The 18,591-nt window shown below is 51.5% G+C and overlaps 10 protein-coding genes across 13 annotated transcripts; 6 read left to right on the top strand and 4 right to left on the bottom strand.

Moving 5' to 3' along the window:
- Nucleotides 1-1,139: 1,139 nt before the first annotated feature.
- On the bottom strand, nt 1,140-3,197 carry PV06_11119 (uncharacterized protein; the record flags this gene model as incomplete). Its single annotated transcript, XM_016412745.1, has 4 exons — nt 1,140-1,865; nt 1,982-2,182; nt 2,234-2,990; nt 3,049-3,197. 4 exons carry the CDS (start codon nt 3,195-3,197, stop codon nt 1,140-1,142), a joined length of 1,833 nt encoding a protein of 610 aa, XP_016256926.1.
- A 563-nt stretch (nt 3,198-3,760) lies between these two features.
- Nucleotides 3,761-5,318, bottom strand: PV06_11118 (uncharacterized protein; the record flags this gene model as incomplete). The annotated part of the gene is made up of 5 exons (XM_016412744.1): nt 3,761-3,846; nt 3,896-3,939; nt 4,000-4,965; nt 5,013-5,239; nt 5,292-5,318. 5 exons carry the CDS (start codon nt 5,316-5,318, stop codon nt 3,761-3,763), a joined length of 1,350 nt encoding a protein of 449 aa, XP_016256925.1.
- A 1,472-nt stretch (nt 5,319-6,790) lies between these two features.
- Nucleotides 6,791-7,453, top strand: PV06_11117 (uncharacterized protein; the record flags this gene model as incomplete). Its single annotated transcript, XM_016412743.1, has 3 exons — nt 6,791-6,904; nt 6,961-7,367; nt 7,414-7,453. 3 exons carry the CDS (start codon nt 6,791-6,793, stop codon nt 7,451-7,453), a joined length of 561 nt encoding a protein of 186 aa, XP_016256924.1.
- A 213-nt stretch (nt 7,454-7,666) lies between these two features.
- PV06_11116 (uncharacterized protein) lies at nt 7,667-8,593 on the top strand (the record flags this gene model as incomplete). Its single annotated transcript, XM_016412742.1, has 1 exon — nt 7,667-8,593. The coding sequence occupies one exon, from the start codon at nt 7,667-7,669 to the stop codon at nt 8,591-8,593; it is 927 nt and encodes a 308-aa protein (XP_016256923.1).
- Nucleotides 8,594-8,730: 137 nt separating this feature from the next.
- PV06_11115 (uncharacterized protein) lies at nt 8,731-9,216 on the top strand (the record flags this gene model as incomplete). Its single annotated transcript, XM_016412741.1, has 1 exon — nt 8,731-9,216. The coding sequence occupies one exon, from the start codon at nt 8,731-8,733 to the stop codon at nt 9,214-9,216; it is 486 nt and encodes a 161-aa protein (XP_016256922.1).
- Nucleotides 9,217-10,195: 979 nt separating this feature from the next.
- PV06_11114 (uncharacterized protein) lies at nt 10,196-10,756 on the top strand (the record flags this gene model as incomplete). The annotated part of the gene is made up of 3 exons (XM_016412740.1): nt 10,196-10,256; nt 10,314-10,498; nt 10,556-10,756. 3 exons carry the CDS (start codon nt 10,196-10,198, stop codon nt 10,754-10,756), a joined length of 447 nt encoding a protein of 148 aa, XP_016256921.1.
- A 1,065-nt stretch (nt 10,757-11,821) lies between these two features.
- On the top strand, nt 11,822-12,127 carry PV06_11113 (uncharacterized protein; the record flags this gene model as incomplete). Its single annotated transcript, XM_016412739.1, has 1 exon — nt 11,822-12,127. One exon carries the CDS (start codon nt 11,822-11,824, stop codon nt 12,125-12,127), a length of 306 nt encoding a protein of 101 aa, XP_016256920.1.
- Nucleotides 12,128-12,756: 629 nt separating this feature from the next.
- Nucleotides 12,757-14,150, bottom strand: PV06_11112 (uncharacterized protein). The gene has a single exon (XM_016412738.1). It carries the CDS (start codon nt 13,439-13,441, stop codon nt 13,055-13,057), a length of 387 nt encoding a protein of 128 aa, XP_016256919.1. The 5' UTR covers nt 13,442-14,150; the 3' UTR covers nt 12,757-13,054.
- A 170-nt stretch (nt 14,151-14,320) lies between these two features.
- PV06_11111 lies at nt 14,321-18,361 on the top strand. Of its 4 annotated transcripts, XM_016412737.1 has the most exons (6): nt 14,321-14,761; nt 14,820-14,919; nt 14,966-15,769; nt 15,815-17,239; nt 17,331-18,082; nt 18,191-18,361. In XM_016412737.1, the coding sequence occupies exons 3-4, from the start codon at nt 15,030-15,032 to the stop codon at nt 16,974-16,976; spliced, it is 1,902 nt and encodes a 633-aa protein (XP_016256918.1). In that variant the 5' UTR covers nt 14,321-14,761; nt 14,820-14,919; nt 14,966-15,029; the 3' UTR covers nt 16,977-17,239; nt 17,331-18,082; nt 18,191-18,361. The 4 variants fall into 4 exon arrangements, with proteins under 4 accessions (XP_016256918.1, XP_016256917.1, XP_016256915.1 ...); XM_016412736.1 differs by having other exon boundaries at nt 15,815-18,082; XM_016412734.1 differs by having other exon boundaries at nt 14,966-18,082.
- On the bottom strand, nt 18,071-18,568 carry PV06_11110 (phosphatidylserine decarboxylase; the record flags this gene model as incomplete). The annotated part of the gene is made up of 1 exon (XM_016412733.1): nt 18,071-18,568. One exon carries the CDS (start codon nt 18,566-18,568, stop codon nt 18,071-18,073), a length of 498 nt encoding a protein of 165 aa, XP_016256914.1.
- Between the last annotated feature and the right edge of the window lie 23 nt (nt 18,569-18,591).

The following is an 18,591-nucleotide window of genomic DNA, read 5'->3' as shown; positions in this document are numbered from 1 at the left end:
TCACCGAGTCCAAAAACCCCTAGTGGAGAGGGCTGAGTGATGCCATACTGGAGCCGCGTGGCGACATTGACGCGAAGTTGATTCCTTACTGCGTTGTGGTTTGATACATCGTGAAACAACGAGAACTCTGTTGGAAAAAAAAGAGCCGACGACTGCCGTGGCGATACCGCGCATCGCCGACCAGAGCCGGTGGGGCGGCCAAGGCTGTTTGCATTGTGCTGTGAATATGCCTTGACATGGACTGGTCCCAACCCGCGGACTCTGGGGCTGGACTGCGTTTTGGACTGGGTTGGTCCCTTGCTGTCAATAGTCCAAATCCCAAGTGGACGGACCCTATAAGGTCAAATCCCAGTCCAGCCCAGTCCATGTCAAGACCTAGCTGTGGATATTTCCCGTTCACACCACTTCCCTGGGGCCACGTTGGAATGCCGTGCAGCCCCCCGCCTCGTCTGTCTCCGCTTCTCATCTTTGGACATTCAATCATCAGTCTGGGGAGACGAAAGTGGATCCGCAATACGGAGTAAATTAAGGAGTCCTCGGGATTGAGTTTTGATGCGCCATGTGCAGTAGCGAGGAATACGGCATACCTTTTCGGTGCATAGGACGCGCTGCCACGTGGTGGGCAACACATATCGATCGAGGCATGTCAAGGCTTCCAGCTGTCTCGGGTTATTCGTTCCTGGAATTGTTTCTTGCTCAGATGGCGCCGTTGCATTAATGTTCTCTACTAAGATGATAAGTCACGCGCGCACATGGCGTGGCTAAGAGATCGGGATTTCTTCCTCAGCAAACATGCCGATTTGATACCTGGAGATTCTCGCTTATGGTCGGTAGACAGTCCAAGCCACCAGCGGCTGTCCTAGGACAAGTGAACCCCGCCACTGGTTTAGGTTTGAGGCAAGGCGGAGGTGGGGGATGCCGCTGACTTTGTCTTATTAACCTCGACCAGACGTTTGCTAGCGCCCATGCAGCAAGCCCCGGACTCCAATTGGAGAGGGTGATGCTGATTCGCCCCGAAATCCCGGTCCCCTTTGGTCCCAAGGGTCTTGGGAGCGCCTATTCGTCGATGGCTGAATCACTCCCCGAGTCCAAGGCATGTCTCTGAGCAGAGACTTCCACAGAATTGATCAATTTCCAGTTCAGCCCTGGGAACTCAACTCGGCCTCAAAAGAAAACATTGATGTATCCCAGAGTTCGTCGAAAATGCTGCCGAAATCTTCCTGGGGCCACAGCGCATCACCTAGGTCCGGGTTTCTTTCTCGTGCTCCGTTTACCATGGTGACTTCGAGTCTTGGGCTGAAAGCTGCCGGAAAGGCGAATAGACCCTGCAAATCTGCCATTTGGGGTGAAATACGTTCGACAGGATTCTCGTCCCATGGGTTGGGTGAACCGGATCGAATTCTGACCTGGCTACGCGACGCGCGCAGACGCTCAATGGTCTTGAGAACGGGAATCGCTCCTGCAAACTTGATCTGCATGTGTTGAAGTGCTTGGACAATGTTGTCGAGCTCCTGAGCACAGAGTTCGCTTTGATTAGGCGTCGCGCTGTACTGTAATTGAGGAACCGCTGCCACCATCATGTACCAGGTGTTCATGCCAAGCAGATAGTTGATGTCGTCCCTTATGTACATCTCATGGTATAGGCGTGTGACACAAGACGAGGCCACCAAGGTCGCAAGGCTGCTGGCAGAAGAGAGCCTTTGGTCGCCAAAGAGGTTAAAGTAGGTCATGACGATAACAAAATACATGACGTGGGCTTCTGACACGTCACGATGGTACACTCTGGTGTTGAATCTGTCATATAGCCGAACATCTTCTGGAAGCTCCTCTAACCATTTTTTGAGAGATTCCAAGATTTGCAGTTTCTAAGTCGTTCCGTCAGCGATCAAATCGACATCGACGCAGCACTTCCACGGATATACACAGAAGCGCGTAGAGGATCTCTCAGACTGTTTTGTGGATAGGGGGTGGAAAGACATACTTTTGGGATATTTGATTCTCGCTGAGCGTGCAGGTCGTGGATTTGGGCTAATATTGTTGCCAATTTTGTAATCTCGATAAACAACAGGGTTGGGCGTGTGAGGATGTCAAAGTCTTCTGCTGTAGGTGGTGTGACATCGAATTCGTGCAACCTAATCGCTGCAGGACGACCCATGGCGGCTGACATGAGTTGATCTTGCGTCTGAGCGAGTGTGAGTAACCAGATCTCTCTGACGCAGTTGAGAGTACTCACAAAGATACACCACGCGAGTCTGCGGGCGATTTTGGGCTTGGCGATTCGAGCATAGGTACGATTGCGATGAAGTCCCATCTGATGCAGGAGCCTACAAGCCATGCCTTGCCACTGCCAGGCGCAATCGAAGGTGAGAATAAGATGTCCTTTGATGTTCCACGTCATCAACAGGCACATCGTCTTCATAATTGCGATATAATCGCTCTCGACGTCCAAATGGGTCATCATTTTGGCCCTTGTATAGTACTGCTCGCTCTCGGCCAGAGGAGCCGGACCTCTGGGTACTCGAAGCATGGATCCGACCATGCAAATGGCTTGACAGAGGGGTAATGATCGTTTGTCGTCCAGAAGATCTTCCCGCTGAACAATGGGGAAACGGTGATAGAGATGCTCAAAATACATGTCAGCATAAGCACCAAACACCAGGTCCGAAGGTAAGGAGACCAGCCCAGGAAGATGAAGGATTTGTTCCCTTAATCGTGTCGAGAAGACAGTGGTGTTTTCATGATCAGGTCTCAGTGACGGCATCTCAGGCAGAAGATACGAGGTGTCTCCCAGGTATGGAGATTGAACGGGGATGGCGGCGAGGCTCCTCTCATGCGTTTGGTCGAAGCTCGGATGCTCAATGGCAGTCGGGGCCTCGACAGCATGTCGCGCGGTCAGGCCGAGCGGATCGGGCCCCAGACGTGATGACGACTGAGCTGATACGGGGGAAGAGTAAATCTGACGAACAGTGGCTCTCTTGGAACGGCGTCGCCTAAAGATCGTGAGCAGATGTTTCCCTCATAAGTGAAAGCAATTGTCTCTGGCCTTACGTGCACACGAGATCATGCTCCCTGCAACTGGTGCACGATCCACCGCCTCGACTTTCGAGATCGCATTTGACCTTGCGAGAGTGACAGAGGTCGCACACTAGTTTCGCCCGACTGGACCGCAGTGAGGAAGTTGGTCGATCTGACGCCATGAGAAGGTCGGACTGTCAGCATGGTAAGACGGCGGTCGACCACGTCGGCGGGAAGATAGAACAGAGTTGTCCGATCCAGTACTGATTCTACAGTCTCAGTAACCTGGTCCTATTCAGGATCAAAGAGAATAAACTGGCAAGGTGTCGTCAGGTCGAGGTACAGCAAGTCAGCAGAGGACCTCGAGATGCGCGACATGTGTACGGAGCAAGCAAATACCTCATAGCTGCGAGTTTTTAGCCGGTCCGTACCAAAAGTGCTCGTAGCGGAATTATCGTAATGCCAAGGCTCTATATCTACTAGTGCACCAAAACAGGACTAGTCACATTACTAGAGGACATGGGAGTTAAGCATACGGATAAGAGTCATATCATCTAGGGAAAAGGGTGTCCCTGACTCATTGAGGCGTTTGGACTTCGTGGCAAGCTCAACCTCAGCACGGTGAGTTTTCATGCGCAAACTCAACATATTTGGTGTCTTGGTACAATGGCGGTGTCACAATGCTTTCTATCTCGCCCCCAACACCCACAACTGGTGACATGACTGACTTTTCCAACCCGAATCATTATTCTGTAATCGCATTCATGAGCGTGACCTTAGGGTACTCGTACGATCCATCACTCATAGCGGGCGACGATCCAAAGACGCGAACTGACACGTCAGTAATTGCATGGGCAGCGTGTGAATGGCATGTACTCACGAGTAAATGAGATTTCACCGCCTCCTGGTGGTGCTGGCAGCCAGCTTTGGAGGTAGTGTGTCAGTATAATCCACGCTCCGAACGTATGAAGCCTCGAGACTTACTTGGAGTGCCATGCCTTCGGAGGTGGAACATCTGCCGGTTGGATCAAAATCTCAAACTTACCGTCCTTGCGATCTTTCAATGGCGTTCCATCGATACACTTGAGGTCATTGCGATCCCCTAGAGCATATTGCTCCAGCTGGTTGGGGACGAACAATTGATCCTTGTTGTACAGACTCAAGCTCCAGAATCCCAAAGGTCGAAGCAAAGGCTCTCCACTGAAGGTAAACTTGATGGCTTGTCTGGGTCCAACCTGGACATCTGGTATCTCTGCAGTACTCCCGGCCGGAACATAGGACGGGTAAATGGCTTGATCAGATGACACTCCCAGATACCCACGCATCGCTACCAGATACCGCGCAGGGTAGAAGGAGCGGAAGTTCCCACAGATCATGGGGGCATTCGTGTACCAGCCATTTCCTTGGTTTCGCACGAAGCCAGCAGTCATCTTGAGAGCCTTCACCGACATGTTTGCCGCCTCGACTGCGGCGGCAAGGGATGTGTGTGGTGGCTGAACGAATGTCCCATCACCGCAGATGCCCGCCTTCTCCAAGACGTGGGCGATCCAGCCTCGATCCTGCACAACTTCGGACAAGTTGTACCTGGACAGAGCAGCTGTCAAGCGCAAGACCTGCTCCGGCTCAGACACAGGAGACTCTGCGGAGCCTGCAACCTCGGAGAAGATGCGAAGATCGAAAGCTGGCACGTCGGTTGGGTGTAGTCGAGGAACCATGTTGAGCTTGATCTGATTTTGAAACGCATGGACGTTCTTCACATCATCCTTCTGGTCTTTCAAGAGGATCCTCACCGTCCACACTCCGTACGGGGTCGGGGAATGGAGTACACCTTGCTCTTCCGAACCGTTGCCTTTGAGATGCAGTCCAAATTGATCCTCGGCAAAAGTGAGACGATAATTGCCAGGTCGATGGTCGTCCAAACCCATGACTGACGCATAGTGGTTACCGTACCTTGAGACTATCAGCGCGGGAGACCATTGTCGGGCAGAGGAACCTACATGTCGAAGAAAGAAAAGGACCAGAAGCGGCCATCAAATTTGGGAACAGAGATGACCATGTCAGATTGCGACAAGTCATAAAAAATCGACGAGTACATGGTGTCGTTATTAGGTCGAACGACTTTGGTCCACCCGGGCTTGATCACATCTTGCTCGTGGTATAGTACATTGACAGGTGAGCCCTGTTTCTTCGCAAACCTCCCGAAGGCGAACAGAGGGTACCCATACTATGGCCAAGTCAGTCGACACATCACCCACGAGTCTCATTCAAGAGCCAACTTGCCTGGTAGGCGAATCCGAGGGCATCTTGGGCGTCGCTGCTACCAGTGGTAGTAGCGCTGTCTTCGCCATTGACCAGTGGCTTCGCAATCATGTTGGATGTTTTGGTGATCAAGAATCAAATTTGCCGCATCCCATGTACTCCAATGGGTTGGGGACGTTTGGCTCCTATATACCGATACTCGTACGACTTGTATGTATCCGACATTCTTACCTACCAGGTAGATCAGCCAGACGGCCTTAAGACCCCTTCTTCCTGGAGCACTCTCATGCCAAGATATCGACGATTCACCAGCCTCAGCAACGAGATAGATTGCCGGATTGAGCCGACGAGTACCGAAGCTTTCTGTGGAGCTTTTGCGATGTCGTGATGGGCGCAAGTGGACTCAACGCGTGCTAGACGGCTTCACCCAGCCGAATTAGTCTCACATTATTGTTATTGCCATCGCATAGCTGGCTCCATATACCGCGTGATGATCTCAAGTACGGATAAGGAATAATCAGGCTGACCAGGTTCGAGATTGTTCCCGGATATCCGGTTACCGAGCCGCCTAGAGTTCGAGGTTTGCCGACCAGCCCCATGGTGACAGACTCAACAGAGAAGATATGCTGAGTATCCCGGTCAAGTTCTCTTTGTTGATGGAAAACGCTCGACTCGAACTGCTTTGACAGCTCAGCAAGCTCCAGATCCGGATCCAGATCCAGACATGTTATCGGATGCGTCAACCTTGCTAGAAACATGGACGAATTCGAGGCTTGAACAACACCGGAGGTTGCTTACAAGTTACGTGGCCACCCACTCACTACCTTTGGCATTTCTATCACTAGGTACACATACGTGCACCTATAAAGCCCGGATCACTTGTCTTTGCAGTCATTTTAGACCTCGGACTGCCCTCATGAAATCCTGCCCAAAGGGGCCATCTCCGCCTCACTATCCAGCAGTCACTGGGGTCTCTCCACGACCGGTCTCTGTTTCTCTTTCTGGGATCCTTGCTCGCCCCATTGCGAGGTCGCATATGATAGCCTGATAGGCTCTCCAATTGTGAATCAGTCTTACAGATGAGCCTACGCTGTAAAGGGAAGGACTGGAAGTCCCCCAGTCATGGTCGCAATCCGCATTTCGCTTGTTGCTCCGAGATTGCTGGAGTCTCCAGGATTTGAACACCAGATCCCCGACACAAGAACAACACCTCTACATCATTTGTCGCTGCCGAGGCTGCTGTTACTGCGACCTGCCAAACTCAGCTGGAACAACGTTCGTGCATTACCATATGCGGAGGGATTTCCAACGAGGCCTTCCCGCTTGCACCATGCGTGAAAGTACCTTCCTGGACGACGATTCGACCCGGAGGCGGCAGCTGTACAGGTGTGAGCGCCGCTATTATATAAAGGAATGCAATTCCTGCAAAGACATGAGGCGGGCACTGGCTGTTTAGACCTCTGGCAGGTCACAGGAGGTGTTGATCAGACGTCACACCAAGATGCGTTCTGTCGAGATGACTGCAGTACTCGGCTGCGTGCTGCTGGGTGTTCAAGTGACCTTTGCACAGACGCAGACACTGCCCAAAGTCGACTTGGGCTATGAGATTCACCAGGCTATTGATTTCAATGTGATTCCCAGACGTTCCCGCGGTTGGAAATGTCACGCAGCTAATTCCATGCACAGCAAACCGCGCCGCTGTACAACTTTTCCAACATAAGATACGCACAACCGCCTGTTGGGTCTCTTCGCTTTGCTGCACCTGTGCCACCTGTGGGGAGAAACCCCGTGATCCAGGACGGCAGCGTTGGCAAAGTGTGTCCCTCGGCCATACCAAACTGGTCGCCTATCGCCAGTGTAGGGGACGCAGATCTCATAGCAGGAAACGTGTCCACCTTCGACTACAATAGCCTCAATGAGCAGGTGCAGGAATACTGGTCACAACACCCCCCACCAGCACAGACTGACAGCAGGGCGACCGAGGATTGTCTCTTCCTAGATGTCATTGTTCCCAAAGAAATATTCGATAGTCGCCAAGTACACCATCCTAGGCGACGCTGGAACACTGGAGGCGGAGCTCCGGTAGTCATATGGTATGTCACGATCTCTTGTTGAAGGCTATTTAGCTCATGAGGTCAGGGTTTACGGCGGCGAATATACTCTTGGTTCCAAAGAGTAATGGGGTAACCCGTCTGGTTTGATCGAATCGAGCCGGAAAGGTGGCAAGGCCGGTGTTGTATAGGTCGCATGTAACCCCTTGCCGCGTTATGGGATTTTCCTTTAGCGCAGCTTTCACGCTGGAATGGAATATTGATTGACCTTCCTGCATCTTCGAAGGGTACAACAAGCAAATATCCAACGTCTCGTAGGACGTTGAGTCGAGGGGGCCGCCATGTCACTCGCCATCTGTACCGAGTGTCTGTCCCGACTCCGTATATCTCCTCACAACAGCCTTGGTCGGGTGGCAAAGGGTGCGAGCTTGCTCCCTCAAACGGCATCATTCCATGCATCCGCGACGCAGAAAGCCAACCCAACGCCCGGCAAAAAGGGAGACAAGATCCTCAAATTCCGCGGTTCTCAATCCGCCCGGTTAAAGAAGAAGGTTAGAGAACGTCTGAAGCTGCCTCCCGTGGGGGAACGCCGAGCTCAGAGACGACGCATCGTTCTGAGCAACACCAATGCTCTGCCGGTCGACGACATGGAGAACTGGAACAAAGGCAACATAACAGACTCGCAGCTGGTCGGTAAAGTGATGGGGCTGGACGGCGAGCTGCTCGATCAGCTCCGGGACGCAAAGGCCTTCGAGCGCACGCAGAACTGGAACCTGTTCCGCAGACCTGGCACCCTGATTCGCGACGAGACGCTGGCCGTCGGCAAAGAGGTGGAGACCTTGACCAAGACTGCAGACAGTCGAGTCGTCAAACATTTGGTGGTCGGAGATGCGCATGCAGGGAAAAGCATCCTGATGCTGCAGACAATATGCATGGCATTCATGAATGCCTGGCTCGTTTTGAGCGTTCCTGAGGGTGAATGGTTTTTCTACTTCTCCTGCTTTTCTTTGACGAACCATGCTACCCAAGTCAGACTGAACAATACTGATTTCCCCTTAGCACAAGATTTCATAAACAACACATCATCTTATGCCCCTCTACGTGAGAAGGAAGGCGAAGGCGCGCCACGAGAGCAACGCTTCATCCAGCCACGTCTGGCTCAGAGTTTCCCCGAGCGCGCCTTGTACTCGAACGAAACAATCCTTGGCGGCCTGAAGATCAATCACGAACTGCCCAAGAACATCACGCTGAAGCAGTCGTCCACCTGAAAGATCTGGTCAAGATCGGTGTCGACGACCACACACGGGCGTGGCGAGTGTGGCAGGCTTTCTGGAGGGAAGTCACCGAACCCGGCACGAACCCCCGGCCGCGGGTGCTACTAGCGGCCGACAGCGTCGACCATTGGATGGGCCCTTCCAAGTACCACGATGCCGAACACAAGATCATCCACTCGCAGCAATTCATCCTCGTGCGGAGCTTCACCGACCTCATGTTCGGCAGAAAGACGGCCTCTTTCACGAATGGTGGCATGGTCATGTTCTGCTCCACGGGATCCAACAGCCCCGCCTATCCGAGCTTCAAACTACTCCTCGATAAGGTACGCGCCCAGGCTCGAGGGTTGTCCACGACATCTCCCGATTTCCCGCTCCCCAGGCCTTTCAGCAAGCCTGATCAGCGCGTGCTTGATCTCTTCGCTGGGGCAGAAGGCGTGAAATTGGTCGACCTCAAAGGTTTGACCGTCCCCGAATCCAAGGGCTATCTGGAGTATTTTGCCAAAAGCGGACTCCTCAAGGCCAAACTCGACGATGCAAAAGTTGCCGAATTGAGGGGGTTCAGCGCTGGAGGTATCGTGGGAGAGTTGGCAAAACTGGGAAGCCGGATCAGAACTTAGAAGCCCTGTGCGCAAAGTCTCCTTTTGGTGCTCACACTGCGACCCAAGTCCGACAGCACCTATTCACGACTGGATGAAGGACGCTCGTCATGAGACGTATGGTGGTGCTGGTCGTGGAATTTCACAGCTTGGGGAGGACAATCTGTCAAAACCGCCTCCCTAGATACCTACCTGAATAGTCTCTTGTGACTTTCAAACACAGATCGACAGACAGTGCCATTGCATTCCGGGGCTTTGTTTTCACTGCCGGAAAAAGTGACGAGCGGTACGAGGATCGGCAGGTGCTGCACGAGGGAGGTGAATCCTGCGGGCACAAGACATCAAAGAGAAGAGGGGTAAGAATTGGTGACGATATATTTGCTGGCCTCTTGTCAGCGGTATTGACTAGATCTAGTGTGTTCAACAGAGGAAGAAGTTTGTTTTATGCCAATACTTCAATCTGCGAAATCGACAGATAGATTCAAACAATGAGGGTCCCAATGGATGAAACGGCTATGGGTCTCTTAACTTCCTTACGCGATCCAGAAAGCACACTTTGTCTTTCAACCGGCAGAAGTGGGAGATAAGGGGAGGGCGACAGGACTCATTCAGAACTCGTCAACATGACCGCCGAAGGTCAATAGCGTAAACAAAATAGCCTTGTCAAAGAATAGCACGCACACGTCATCGGCCAGTCTTTAGGACTGTGAGGGATGGCTCTCGAAAGCGAACTACTGATTCAGTTAAAGTCGGTTAGCTGTAGTTCAAAAAATTAAAGTGGTCGTGATTGAGAGCGCAGCCTATCCTTGTCCTAGATAAATAAGCGCCCTCAGCAAGCCGCATGTGACACCCAACCTAGCCCATTTGATTGGATGACAGTGCTGCTCGCCTCAGCCTACGCTCTTTCCTGTGCCAACGGACCGGAAGGCTTCGACTCTTTAAGAGACCGACATGACACTGTATTGGTTAATGTGAGAGCGCTTGCTCTCCTCTGTAACACATGATATCACCCGTTAAAGAGGCCACGAACGTGCAGAGTCACGAACAGGCTAACCTGCACGGTAAGAGCCTCGAAAACGACAGAAACGCAGGATCAACGAATCGTTGACATTTTTTAGACAAACGACACGCCGTGCAGAGCGACGACGGCGAACATCCTCACAAGATTCGCCGCCTATCAGACCTTCAACAAGCCTTTCCGGATTCCCTGGTGAAAGACCTCACTCCTGAGAGCCCTCCCGAGATCCCCCCCTCGAAGCTGCAGAGTCAGCTTCCATCTCCGTCTGCCACAAAAACCGATGACGTGAGTGGATGCAATGAACGTCTCTCCGGGAGGAAAGATGCTGACCAGGTGCGCCAGATCCATCGCGAATTGTCTCCTGTACCAGAACGAAAGACAAGGTTACCGGATAGGCACACCGAGCGCGCATCTGCGAAGAGCGCCCGCTCGCCTTTAGAACTATCGGACAGCGGTGCACTTATGGAGAAGTGGCTATCAAGCGTTCTGCCTAGCGAGGAATACGCTGTCCAGGACGACATGAGTCTGCCACCCTCGAAATGATCTCGGTCCTCAGATTTGTTAAGTCGTCGACTTTCACAATCCGGCGACGCCACGAAATCCACGGTTTCAGCAGACAAGAAATACTCGGCCTACAAAGATATAAACTACCCGGCGGTCTTGGAGACGAAAAGCAGCTTTATGCAGTTATCTGATGCTGGTCTTGTGCAGGAAGACAAGATACTGTGCGAGAAGCTTCTCTACACGCACTAATCGCGTCTAGATCATTCGTTATTTGATGACCGATTCGACAAATTCCAGACTCTGATTCGAGGCCGATCCGAAGCTCGAGTCTACCTCGACCTGCATTTTCTCCTTGTCTCATCGGTTAAAAACCTGTATATTAGTGGCCGAGAAGAATTTCACGGTCTAATCGAAGGTCACAATAACCCTTGGGTTAAAGGAATTTCGTTTTACAGACCCCGACCGCAGCCGGACCGTACATACAGATTCAAATAGTCCAACTTTACCGAAATTCAGCGCCGGAAGCTCTGCATCGAACCTTTGGAGGAGTCGTACTACACACCGCGCGAGGATATCTATTTTCCCTTCCTGACTAGCGAGGTGAAGTGTGGGAAGTAGGGGCTTAACTTGGCAGATCGACCAAATACTCATAGCATAACCGTTACACTCCGGAGAATTGTGAACGTCTTTCGCAAGGCTAACCGTGCTTCGTGGGTGCACAGAAGGGCATTAGGATATTCTATTTCACATGACGACCGGAGCGAGCGTATTTATGCTCATTATCCTGAGGTGCAGGGTGAGAACACGTTGTACTATCGCGAGACGATCAAAGAACTCAACGTTGAAGATAAATCAGGAGAATATAGATGGATCAGTTACCAGTTTACTCTCAACGTTTACCAAATCTTTGCTCCGGCTCTGCTCAAGCGACTCACCGCCGTGATCGATGAGCTGCCTGATCCGCTTACAAGGACACTCGAACCGGCCAACATTGATGACCTCGGCGTACAAAGCTCACAGGATGACAGCAGTGCGCCCAAATCTCAGGATAAGGGGTTTCGCAAACCGCAGCGAGGGAGGGGCTTGAATGCCGAGTTTCGAACCATGATTCAGAACCTGCAACGGCAGCTAGAGCAACAGCGAAAAGGTTTTGAGCAACAGCGCAAAGATTTTGAGCAACAACGAAAAGACTCCGAACAACAACGCAAGGATGCAAAGAATAGGGAGAACATGTTGGTGGCTCAGCTAGAACAGCAACGAAAAGACTCTGAGCAGCAACGAAAAGACTCTGAGCAACAACGAAAAGAGCTTATGCAATTGCTCAAACAGCATAGTGACCAGATCAAGCAGCAAAATGAACAGCTCAAACACCAGAGTGAACAGATCACAGAGCTTCTGCTGAAGCAGTGATGCATCTCAGATCTTTCCAGTCGTCATGTCCTCCACTGCTCAACATGGAACCCAAGGGTTCCCGCCAACTATATAGCTGCTGCAGAGCGGCTGGTTTTCGAAGTCCTAACGATTTCGGTGTTCAATTCTACAAATGAACATTAGTCATTAGGGTTGCGGAGGTATCCTGCCTGCAGCGATATGAGAAATATCACTGAATCTGCGGGATCGAAATTCACCTCCGGGTTTCAGATGTAGCTAGACTGACCTGATTATGTCTATCATGGCCAGCGATGAGGTCATAATGGACGAGGAGGCAACTTGATCGGCAGAATCTGTTGACCAAATTCGGCCTTCGTTTTCCTTGCCGAGTATGTCGAATACACTTTCATCATTCATGTAAAGGTCAGGCCCCATATAAATAGCACGTTTCCCGCGTACGGAGTTCCCCCAGTTACACTAAGTATCTTGCGAATAAACTCTTAACATCTGTCTCACCCCAGCAAAGCCCGAATCTATGTGCGTTATTCCTAGTTCTAGTAGTACTTACCAAACAACACAGGAAGTGCGGCTTGTGTCCGCGGGTCTTGTGCGCGATAACCTAACAGAGAAGGCTCCGGAGAGACCCTACGTAGAAGTGGCCGATATAATTATAAGATGAAATGGTGTACGGAAGCCGCATGGTTCTTGAAGTGCGATTTTCCTTCGAAAACCATTCCACGGCAAGCCATGTTATCGGGGCAAGGAATTTGATCCTACTCTCGAAAGTGCCGTAGGCGACAGCGTGCGGCATGTCTCTGGAGGGAGTGCTTACCGGCATAACGTTTCTCCCGATCTTCTTGGGGTAGTTCACTGCACAAGCAGAAGAGACACTGATGTTGCTGACAGGTCAACGGGGTAATACGCTCGAAGGTCAATAAAGGTGGCAAGCCATGAGTATCATGTACGCTAGCCGCGGATCCTATTTTTGTAGCTAAAGATGTTTCTCTCGTCGATCGTCGCTCCCTTCGTTAACATAGCGCGATCATCGTTAAGGAACATTTTGTGTCGTGATAGAGCCTTGGGACCGGTGAATACCGCCGAGTCGCTCATGGCCGCTTCCGCAATCTGCCGTCGGTCGGGAATCTTGATCTGTGTCGAGTCCGACTCTGGAGCCAGCTCTTGCCCCTCGGCCGAAGTTCCTTTGATCTGCCGCTGGATTGCCTCAATAGGAGCCGTTTCGTCGTACTGCCGCTGACTGCATTTCAATAGAGCTCGCTCCTCGGCTCGAATCGTGCTGTTAACCATTCGGTCCAACTTCTTATACTCCGTATGAATTGCTTCTCCAACCGCCATGCGAAGCACTCCGAACTCCCGAAGAATGAGACTGCGAACCCGATCTCGCGACTCCAGAAGCCGGTGGATAGATGGCAACTGTTGAACCCGCTGGCTCAGTTTGTCGGTCAGCTTCCTCGGCCGGTTGGGATCGCGAAGACGTCCGATGCGGTTGGCCGATTTCGCCGCCTGCGGATTGGCCTCCGGGTTCTAGAACGCGTCAACAACGTCGTGCGACGGGTTTCCGACAAGGCCTCCTCATATTTCTGGGCGAGGATGTCAAGTGTGCAGACGTCATCGATAGTATGACTGGAGTATGAACCCCCGGAACTCAGGTTGACAGTGGTCAACTTCTTTCGGCGAGGCATGTGGCTCGAGGAGACGAGGAAGATCGAAAAGAATGAAGAGGAATCCTAGGAAGTGACGAAAGTGACGAACGTGCAGTCGGCATGTGGGCGATGCCGTCGTACATATAGTCCAGGGCTCGCGCAGCCAGCACAGCGGTTGGCAAAGGGCGAGGGGCACCAGGGTATCGCGAGAAGCGAGCTGGCTCCCGGCTTCGTTTGGGCGGGGGCATTTTGACAAAGGGACATCATGGGAACTGCAGACAATTTGAAATTTGCGAGAACTCGAAGAGTCTCAGTCCTAGGTTTTTAGACATGGGTTCGTGGCCGCGGATGCATGTTTTTGAGATTGTGACGTGAGACACAAAGATGGTCGAGTGAGAAAGTCGAAGGGCAGGATACTGTGCAGGCGTTAAGAGTGCTACAAACTGATAAAGGGTTGTACATGAAATCGTCAAAAGCGGCGACGAAAACGTGGAGCCAGTCGATGCAGAGTGTCACGAAAGCACTCAATTCCCGCCCTTAGTAAGATTGGCACCTTTCATTATACGTCCACCGTCGGGGTGATGTTCAGAACCACTTCAGACTGCGCGGACCTTTACCATATGTACTCCATCCTCCCTTTTCCAGATTGCGAACTCGCAATCCCGCTACCATCAAGTCGGACTATGAAGTAGCTTCCTTACACCTTTAAATCTCTACCACGTGTCATGGGGCGCTTCCCGACACCCAGCGCTTCAGGCCATTCACAATCTACCAGGCGCTATATTGCACAGAGAGAGATCACAACAGCTGCGCTACCCGGGACAAACGCCGCAACCAAGGGCGCAGACGGACCACATACAACACTCCATGACCCGCGTCGAATACAGCATGCGTGCGAGCCTTGCAGGCTGAAAAAGACGAAATGCAACGGAGAAAAGCCCGTATGTAGGCGTTGTCGTGGATTGGGATTTGTGTGCGTCTACGCAGACAAAAAGCGGGACAAAGCAAAGAAGTATGTCGAGACGCGCACATATAAGCCAGACTGTTGAACCTGACAGAAGCTGTGGTAGGATCGGCAAGAAGCTAGCTGATTGCGAGGCTTTGCCCAAAGTTTTGGCGAACAGAGTTCTCGAGCCCGAGGCGAAGTTCATAAAGGCATATTTAGGAGAAGTATGGAATTCCTAACCGTGTAACCATGTGGTGTTAAATGCATTAGGAAACCGCGAGAGACTCGGATATACAAGACACCGACGTTGAAGCTGCTCCCCGGACTGGGACTAATGAACACCGGGGGACTTCTGCAACCAATTCTGAAGATTCAACCTCTGACCGGAGAGACCCCGTACGGTACAAAAGAGGATTTTACGCGTGAAGGGGCGACAGTAACTGGCTTTATGGGGCCGACTTCCGAGGTGACTTGGATGCAGACTGTACTGAATGATAACAATCTCGACGGCTTGCGGCCAACCTCGACGCGTCCTCCTAGCGACGCCAAAAAGCACAATACTGGCTCCCCTCTATCAAGTTCCGGACAACCTCATGGAAATGCCACATCCCGTGTGGCGGAGGCAGATCACTACTTCACGATAAACAGCATGAGTTACCATTTGGACGATACTCCCCTGTCCACCTTAGAACGTGTTGAACCATACGAAATGCCACAGGCCGAGACTGCCCAGTTTCTGTTTTATACTTATCTCCAACACGCGCAGTCAACGTTCCCCATCATTGGAAAATCAACCTTTACATCACAATTTCACCGATTCTTGTCGAATCCCTTTCAAAGACCTCCTCACCTGTGGCTCGCAATTATCAATACTATTTTTGCCATTGCCGCCAGGTATGCCACCCTTGTTCGGGCCGACGGTAACAGAAATATCGAAGACCATCTTGTGTACTTCAACTGGGCCAGATATCTCGCTATCAATAGCGAGACATTGTTCGACTTCCCAGACCTGCAGCTTATCCAGGTATTCGGATTGATGTCTTTCTATTTTCTCTGCACCAGCCAAATCAACAGGTACGAAACTGATGTCCAAGACCGATGCAAAACTAACACGACAAGAGCTTGGGTATTGATAGGGATTGCTATGTCACATGCAACGGCCCTTGGCCTGAACTTACGGAACGACAGTACCCAATTAAAAGACCAATTGAAGGAAATCCGCTACCGAGTTTGGTGGAGCCTCTATGTTCTCCAGCATCGACTCTGCATAATTACCGGACGCGTCCCTTGTGTCTTCGACCAACAATGCTCAACGCCGCTCCCAGCTCCCCTGGAAGAGAACGAATTTGATACAGACAGAGGTTTGGAGCTCCTTGGCAAGGAATACCAACATGGTCCTCGAGCACCCTCTTCAAATATCTATGTCCGGAACCGTTCGACATCCACATGTTCTACCGATGGAGATCGCTCTTTTCCGCCGCACCAACGATCCCAATCATCTAGAACCATATCGATGCCACAAGTTGGATTATACTGGGCAAAAGATGTTATAGCTAACCCATCCCTTTATTTTCTCCATCTCACGCAGTTAGCAAGACTCAGCCAAAGTATCCTTTCTCAGATTCACAGCATTGCTACTGGCATCCATCTGCAGTCCCGACTCGAAGATATTGAAATTCAACTCGAAGATTGGGTTCGCAATCTTCCGCCCGTTTTCGACTTCCGGTGCAACAATAAGGAACAGAGTTCCCGTGCTCTCAGACTTAGTCTAGTGTTCTTCTACTATGGAACACAGCTAATAACCTATCGATCCTTTTTGGACCGATTGCCAGATCTAAACCTTACCCGTCAGTCCAAAGGTTCAGATACTTTCGACTGCTCAGCTGCCACACGTTCCGTTGAAGCCGCGAAGGCTATAATCCACCTCGTCCCTGACGAGTCCAATGCTGAAGATATTATGCAGTGTGGGCCTTGGTGGTCTGTTTTACCCTGGCTCGTGCAATCAACTTCGGTCCTCATTCATTGGCTATCTTTCCCTGTGTATCGTGCAGCTGAAGGTTTCCGCGATACCTTTGAGACTTTGAAGAAAGCAATAAGGCTGCTCCACGCACTCGGCGAACGTAACCTCTCTGCCAGCCGAGCTTGGAGCCGATGCAACTTTACCTTGCGTGCAGTAGCAGCCAAGGCTGATGTGGACGTTAATGCTTCCAGAGCAGACTATCTTTTATGGTGCTCCTTCAGCACGCGGCACATTAAATATAAGAGGAGTATCTTCACATGAAGCCACAACACTTTTTCAGCACTACCCCTCCGCCCGTACGGTCCTTACGGCGACCCAGACACTTTCACCTCCTCAAAGCCGCGCCGGTTTAAAAGGCCTTATGCTTTTTGACCCCCGACTCGGATGGAGTGAGCATGTCGAACTGAACCGTCCAGACGGGGAGTTCTATCACAATGCGGCCTATTGAGACTAGAGACGCGAACGTAGTGAGATGGTCTTCGTCGTATATTGTCGACGCAAAGCTTCTGTATATTTCGTCGAAGGTTGGTACGAACCAGGCCAATCGAAGGTCGCAAGGTTCGGCATCTGAAGACGGATGTCAATTCAATAACAGTTATCCTGACACCGTGGCAGTATGAATGGCGACGAAATCGCTTCCAAAACTGACGAAATATCCGATCCTCCCCGCGCCGCAGCAATGGTTGGCCGCCACATAAAGTCGATACTACTACATTCCTTGATGTCCAGCTGCGTCCACGTGACGGGTCAATAGAGTCCCGAAATCCGAGGAATAAGGTGTCTAGTTATATTGCTTGGTGCGAGAATCAGGTTCTGGAGGCAGTTGCTTGGCCTAATTACGGCTGGACATAGGCATTGATCCGAGATGGCTTGGCTGCAAGCAGGAGAAGGAGGTCGCAAAGTCACTCTTTGGTATCAAGGGCGCACTACCTAGGTTCCGTCAACGGATAAAACCTCATTTTCCAGCTAATCTAGACCTAGTGCCGCAATCGAGAATCTCAGCCATACCTGGTCGGGCGGTCTCGTATCTAATAAGCCTAGCACTCCCGATTCCCTCCAGGCGAAAGACCCTGTTTCCTCTCTGAAGCTTCCTTCCACAGCCAATTAGAAGTAACTACCTCACCTGCCTCTCGAGCGATAGCGTTGCTTCGGGAGAGTGATCGGACCGATGAGTGTGAGGCATGAGATTGTCCTCTTATCGGCCCACCGTTAGCCACATCATTTACGAACCACAGGTATCCAGGGCTGCAAAGAAGACTAATGGAACCTCGAAGCCGCTTAACGAAAAAGCGTATGTTAAGGTGTCTCGAAGCAGCGACAATACTGGACTCTAGCGGTAGGAGAAGTAGAACAAGTCACATCCTCCCGTCAGTTCCCCCTCGGTAGTCCTGTACAAAGGTCACCCATTCTAGGTTGCCCGATTCATCCCCTACTTCCACATCCATCATCACCAGACTCCTGCTCACTCTGAGTAGATCTTCGTCAAAACGTATCCTCCCCTGCTCGAAAGCAACGATTATACTACCTCCGAATTGAAACAGCCCTAATTCCTCGCCTTTTTCCACCTGTGAACCCTCAGTCCTACACTTTTGGTTAATTTCCCTGGTTCCCACGTCTGTGGCGCCGCTTGCCACAAAGAGCACACGTCCAGACGACGGGCTGTTGATGCAGATCGCGCAGGGAGCGTTTACCGTCAAGACGTCGATATCGGATCGCAAGCAGAGCGGGTCCACTTGGTAATACTCTCCAGGAATTTGCCTGTACCATTCCACAGTGCCCTGGACCGGAGAGTGATACCGATGATAGTCTTGCGGACTGAGTCTGAACGACGTGATCGCACCGTTCTCCCACATTTTGGCGGCGGAAACGTCTTGGA

Source organism: Exophiala oligosperma (assembly GCF_000835515.1).
Source record: "Exophiala oligosperma strain CBS 72588 unplaced genomic scaffold supercont1.19, whole genome shotgun sequence".
Lineage (NCBI taxonomy): Eukaryota > Fungi > Ascomycota > Eurotiomycetes > Chaetothyriales > Herpotrichiellaceae > Exophiala > Exophiala oligosperma.
The sequence above is the reverse complement of the archived record's forward strand: the minus strand, read 5'-3'. Positions and strand labels throughout refer to the sequence as shown.